The sequence below is a fragment of the Nannospalax galili genome, unplaced genomic scaffold (genome assembly GCF_000622305.1).
Source record: "Nannospalax galili isolate Female #2095 unplaced genomic scaffold, S.galili_v1.0 scaffold180, whole genome shotgun sequence".
NCBI lineage: Eukaryota > Metazoa > Chordata > Mammalia > Rodentia > Spalacidae > Nannospalax > Nannospalax galili.
Window position 1 is genome coordinate 1,651,754 of NW_008348199.1, and position 6,668 is coordinate 1,658,421.

The 6,668-nt window shown below is 55.6% G+C and overlaps 1 protein-coding gene across 1 annotated transcript; it reads left to right on the top strand.

The window, feature by feature from the left end:
- Positions 1-1,901: 1,901 nt before the first annotated feature.
- Rtl6 (retrotransposon Gag like 6) lies at positions 1,902-6,355 on the top strand. The gene has a single exon (XM_008844716.3). It carries the CDS (start codon positions 1,930-1,932, stop codon positions 2,647-2,649), a length of 720 nt encoding a protein of 239 aa, XP_008842938.1. The 5' UTR covers positions 1,902-1,929; the 3' UTR covers positions 2,650-6,355.
- Positions 6,356-6,668: the final 313 nt, after the last annotated feature.

Below are 6,668 nucleotides of genomic sequence, written 5' to 3' on the forward strand. Positions count from 1 at the left end.
TAAGGTATTTTCTCTCTCCCCACGCCCCAGTGTGGAAATGACCACAAAGGAACAGCTAAGTCAGGCCAACCTAGGAGGCATCCGGATCTCCTTCTTCCCAGAATTCTCGGCACAGCCAGCAGGAGGAGCTGGGACTGACATAAAGAATAGTCTATAAAATTTTAGCATGGAAAATAAGTTGGGGATTTATCCAAAAGGCAGGAAGAATAAAACACCACTTAGGATGGAAACCTAGGCAAAAACTGACAGCCAGGCCTCTGAGCTACCTCCAAAGGGAAAGTCAAAATTCAACGTGAATTTAAGGCAGTTCCTAAGGTACAAACGCCAGTGTTTTGCAGTGGGATTGTAATAGAATGACTGGGTGGAGTATAGAAAAGGTGCTGTGGCCTACACAGTAGGACGTTGAATGAATGCCCTACTAGTGAATGAAAAAATTTTAAGGCTTCAGGAGCTGGGGATGTCGCTGGGTTAGCAGAGTGCTTGCCTACTACACCAGGCCCTAGGTTTGATCTCCAGCGCTGCATTAACGGGTAGAGTGATGCACGCACTCTAGCAAACTCAACACTGGGGAGGCCAAGGCAGGAGGATCAGTCCAAGGTCATCTAAGGCTACCTCGTGAGGTCCATACCAGCTGGGGTCACACAATACTTTATTTCCAAAAAGTAAAATAAAAAATACTTTTCTTCCTTGCCAAGATTTGCTACCATGATCTTACTCAATTTGCATCCAAGTTACAATAAAGAAAGTCAACTGCATTTAAAAAACAATTTTAACACTTTTGTAAAGCTTTGCAAACAACCTCGGGAAGAGCCAGGAAAAAAAACCAAACGGGCCGGTCCGGGATGGATGAAGGAGAGGAAACGAAACATCCTGATAGGCTGCTAGGCCGGTCCAGGCGTGGGAGGGGGGAAAACCTTTGCATCACTTCCGGGAGCCGGGTCTCAGCGCGGCTAGGCTCCGGGGGACCCCGAGGTCTCCATGGCAACCTGCAGGCCTTGAGCGACTCGCTCGGGACCCACCTCTGCCTCGCACGCCCCGCCCGCGGAAAGGTCTCGGGTGACCGCGCTGCGCCTGTGTCCCGCCGGGCTGAGCCTCTGCCAGGAAGCAGTTCCGGTGCCGCCGTGACGCATCCGCCTGGCCGCCGCGGGCCCCCATTCCGAGAAGACCATCTTGGTGGCGGAGGAAGCGGCGGAGGGACAGGTACGTGCGCCAGGACGCCCGGGTCAGCCGCAGGTGCCGCCGCCTTTGTTCTCGCGTAGGTGGGTGCTGGGTCCCCGCTGGCAGCGCCTGCACCTGCAGCCCCAGCTTCCTGCAGGGCCCGGACAGATCCAGCTCTCACATGCAGCAAGGCCTGGACAGGTTCAGGTCCTGCATCCCGCAAGGCCTGGTTAGCGCCGTATCTCACATGCAGCAAGGCCTGGGCAGGATCAAGTCACACATCCCGCAAGGCCTGGTTAGATTCAGCTCCCGCAGCCTGCAAGTCTTATGCAGTTTCGGCTTCCTCATTCTGCAAGTCCTGGTCAGGTTCAGCCCGGTCATCCTGCGAGGCCTGGTTACATCCAGCTTGCACATCCTGCGAGGCCTGGTTAGAGCCAGCTTGCCCATCCTGCAAGGCCTGGTTACAGCCAGCTTGCACATCCTGCGAGGCCTGGTTAGAGACAGCTTGCCCATCCTGCGAGGCCTGGTTAGAGCCAGCTTGCACATCCTGCAAGGCCTGGTTAGAGCCAGCTTGCCCATCCTGCGAGGCCTAGGCAGGTCCAGCCGACAGTTAGTGCCTTGGTTCCGTGGAGCCTTTAGGAAGGAGTGGCATTGGAGACGGCGTCAAGGTTCCAAAACCTGCCCTGGGTTCCTCTCCTGCCCAGACTCTGCCAGGGCCCATCGGCTCCATCACCAGCGGCCTCTCATCTCGGTTCTCCAGCCTTGGCTAGCATGGTCCAACCGCAGACCTCCAAAGCCGAAAGCCCGGTGGCAGCCGCGGCAGCCAGCGCGCAAGTAGACGACGTTATTGACACCTTGACCTCCCTGCGCCTCACCAACTCCGCTCTGAGGCGCGAGGCCTCCACGCTGCGCGCAGAGAAGGCTAACCTCACTAACATGCTGGAGAGCGTGATGGCCGAGCTGACCCTGCTGCGCACCCGGGCGCGCATCCCCGGGGCTCTGCAGATCACACCGCCCATCTCCGCCATCGCCTCCAACGGAACCCGACCCATGACCACGCCGCCCACCTCGCTGCCTGAGCCCTTCTCTGGAGACCCCGGCCAGCTGGCTGGGTTCCTCATGCAGATGGATAGATTCATGATCTTCCAGGCCTCCCGCTTCCCTGGTGAGGCCGAGCGAGTGGCCTTCCTCGTGTCCCGACTGACTGGGGAGGCCGAGAAGTGGGCCATTCCGCACATGCAGCCGGACAGCCCTTTGCGCAACAACTACCAGGGCTTCCTGGCTGAGCTCCGCAGAACCTACAAGTCCCCTTTGCGCCACGCGCGGCGTGCCCAAATCCGGAAGACTTCTGCGTCCAATAGGGCAGTGCGAGAGCGGCAGACGTTGTGCCGCCAACTGGCCGCAGCTGGCACAGGACCTTGCCCAGTGCATCCCGCTTCCAGCGGGACCAGTCCTGCACCAGCCCTGCCCACTCGCTCCCGGAACCTTTAGGGATCTGCCACCACCTGGGGAGCTAGATTACTGCCGAGAAAGGTCCATACAATAGCATCACCCTGTTTGCAGACGCCCCCTTCCTGCCTCTCCTGTTTGCCGACACCAGGATGAGGTCCTGCTATCCACCCTCATCTACCTTACTGTGCGTCCTTGTTATGAGCTAGCTCCAGCCTCGACTCAGTGCATGCCCTCACTTTTTGTTGCTCGCAGTTACTTCAGTGATCACACACAGCTCCTTGGACGTGTATCTTTTAGCAACCATTTGGACTGACCATCTCTGCCAGCTCGGTTTACAGACAGCTTCTGCTCCTGCATTCTCCAAAACCACATGGACCATCACCATCAGCTGCTCCCTCCTGGTTGCCTGGTATGGCTGAGGAGGTCTGGGTGGGAAGAAGCCAGGTCTGCCAGGCAGGTGACTGACTTGTTTTGGAATCAGCCTGCTCACTGGCTGCTTGGCAAGGTGACCAGGCACTCACTACATTCCAGGGTTCTTTTCTTCTGGGAAGGAACTTGTACTACATTGCACCCCACTGCTGTTGCTAGATGGCCTGGCCCTTTGCAGGCATCACTTCCTGCCTCTCCTGGTTCATGGGGGTCCAAAGGAAGCCTTTCCTGTTCCTGCCTGCCCATGACTGCCAGTGTTCACATGGCATCAGGAGTTGGGGAGGTCTAGCATTTGTCTGCCAAGTTTAATTATAGACATGGGACCCTGGGCAGTTCCCTCAGGCTGCCATAGGCACCAGGTTCCTGACACCCATGCCTCAGAGCTGTGAAAGTTTGAGGGGGATACTGGTGACCCCATTTGCTGCCTGGATTTCCAAGTGACAGGTTCATAAGCTGTTGGTGTTGGCTTATGGGGCCCATGTTGCTCTGTGGTGGGCCTCCAACCGGAGACCCTTCCTTTCTCCATCCAGGGGCCACATGGCCTGCAGCTCAGCTTCTCAGCCACCCACACCATCTCTAGGGCATCCAAGGAACTGATTAAACTTGCCCTCTCCATGCCTAGGCTTAAGGTCTACCCTTGGTCTAAGAACAAAAGACTTCTCGCCAGGGCCCGCTCTTCTGGGCGGCAGCGAGCACCTGTGGCAGAGGGCGTTGGGCCTGTGGCTCCCCAGGTAGGATCTATGTGGTCCTCATGTGGGAACATGTCCTAATTCTGAGGGAGAAAGAAAGCTTTACCTCAGGGTGGGCCTTGGCTTCCTCACAGAAGGATGACGTGGAAATTATACGGAGACTTGGCCAAGCCTTTGGACTGTGATGTTCCCACCATATTTCAATGCCAAATGTACGGTTTACATGACCATCTGGCCCCTTGGGTGAGATGGGTGTCTCTCCTGGGCTCTCCTTCTAGTGTCTGTGTGGCCATGACTTGATCACAAAAAGACCAACTCTGTACCCACCAAAAGGTATCCCCTCTGGGGAGCCCAGAGACTGAGGCCTAGAACCTGGCCTCTTCCAGAGAGTTCCTGTGTGGCTGGGATTCCAAAGCAGCCACCCTTGCAAGGCCAGGGTCTTCAGAGGTTGCTGGCCTTGCAGTCCATTGCCACCAACTTCTTCCCTCTTAGCCCAGCTTCCCTGCTGAACAGCAGCCTAGACCCAGGCTCCGCTGGACCATGGTGCTTCATAAGTGCGTGTGTGAGGACTGCCAGCAGGTTCCCTTGGGGGCGGGACTGTGAGGGCAGGTATCCAGTGTGCTTGGAGCTTACCTGTGTCCAGTAGCTGAGGTCAGGCCTCTACCTGACAATGGAGGGGTCCCTCAGTGGAGGTATACCACACCTGGAAGACTGCTCTGTAGTCCACCCAGTCATGGGAGGAGGCCCAGTGGCAGGGCAAGGCATGTGTGGATGCCATGTTTGTCTCAGAGTTTTCATCTGACTCCAGGGCTAGAGCCGTACAGGCTGGTCTCCCTGTGCACAGGGCCATCCCACCGACTGCGCTGGTCTACACTCCCAACTCCTAAGCCATTGCTTCAGGTGATCTCACTGTTTTGCTTATTGGGCCTGTGGTTACAGGCCTGGGGCAGTGCTGTTGAGCAGTCAGGACCTTCTCCATAGCTGCCTGTGGCTTGGAGCCTGGAGGTGTAAGAGACTGGCAGTGTGCCCTCCACCCTAGATGTGCAAGAACACTGCTGTGGGGCTGCTGCGGAGACGCTTCTCCTGGCTCTAGGGGGGCATGCTAGTCCCAGAACTGAAATAAAACCCAAATTCGTGCAGCCGAGGGAGACTGTGGTGTCTGGACATCAGACTGAAGACAAAGGGGAGGGGGAGGCTTTGTACATATTTTGGGGTTATAATCTCTCAAACTCATAAGAGAACAGGCAGTGGATTATGAGGGACAGTGGAGGGTTCCTGTGTGTATTGACTGTTGGAACAGGATTGTGACTGTCTCCGTGGCCACCCCATCTGGTAAGCAAGGCTCACTGCATTCCAGAGTCTAACTGAAGATAGGATTTGGCATAGGGGTGACTCTCCCCCCAGCCTAGTGGATAATGTGAATTTGGGGTTAGCTTCGTGGCCCAAAGCATGTAGTGACTTTGAGGAAATGGCGAAGACTCACCTCCTTAGCCTCGGGTGGATATGTGACAGTGTGAATACATTCCTTTCATCACCGAGGACAGGGCCACAGCTCAATGAGCGGCCCCGAGTGTCGGCCTGCCAGGGAAGGCTGACAGGAAAGCTGGCGCAGGCTGAGGCTGACTTAGGGGCAAGCCCGGGGATAGGCTGGGATGCCCTTGAGGTAGGGCTTTGGGTGACAGGCCCGGCTGTACACCCCGACTGGTAAGACCAGTCTCCTCTGCCTGGGAGGTTCCGGTTAGGGCTTTGTAAGGACATTAGGACACGAGGCTCTGGGGTTAGGTCAATAGACCCCCTTCCCAGTGGCCTGGAGGTGGAGCGGGCCTCAGGCCACTGGGAAAGTCCTGTGAGCTGAGCGTTTATTTTTGACACTGGAGACCTCATGTTGGATGGCCTAGCCCAAAGCCGGCAGAGCTAGGTCAGCACCACCAACAGCTTTCCACAGGCAGGCCCAGCAGACGGAGCCTTTCCACGCTCCGCATCAGCACGTAGTAGGAAAGTTTGGGCGATCAGGGAAAGGAAAGAATGAGTTCAGAGTTGACATCTTCCAGTCCCCTGGCCCCATTGGTTTTTATTTGTTTGTTTTTGTTTTCTTTTAACCTTTACCACACCACAGTACTGCTGGTGGGACCCTGTGTGTGCACATGACACACATGACTCCGACCTGACCTTGAATGGCTGTGAGCTGTCCCTGCAGGTTGAAGTGTAGTCCACTTCAGCATCAGAAATTGTGACTGAGTGTCAGGTTTCCTCCCAAGGGCAAATTGGGACAGACTCCTGAGGTGGGGTTCTTGGATTAAAGATCATGGGCCCTCTGAGCCTTTTTATCACTTACTGACAAAATGGTCTAGAAATCTCTGCGTCCATTACACTGCCACCAGCAAGGGCGAGTGTGTCCTGATTCAGGGTCTTCCCACCGGGCTGAGCCATTTGCTGATTTGATAATGGGAACAATAGCATGTTTTAAGTCTGAATCTTTGATTTCTAGCTTGTTGAACGTCTTCTCACACCGGTAGTCACACTTCCTCTCTTGCGAACCATCCCTGTCCTTTTGCTCTGTCAACAGGTCTGTCCAGTTTATATGAGCCCTGTATGTAAATAAAGATACTAACCTGACATGTGCTGTATTTGCTGCAAGCGTTTCTGAGTTTTTACTGTGGGTGTGATTGAATTGGGGACACAGTGGCATGTAGTCCCCTCAGCCTGACTGCATGGGGCATGGGGATGGTGTCCCCTCAGCACCTAGACAGATGCCAGGGCCGTTTCCTGGGTCACTGAGAGATTACCACAAAGGGAGACTTACCAAGCCTTGGGACCCACGGGTGACAGGGTTCCAGTGCTTATGCCCCTACCTGGTTCTCACGCTTTCTGGCCCCCAGGCTCCTTCACATCCCAGAGAGCTTCACACAGCTTTTGTCTGTCAACACCTACCATGTCACG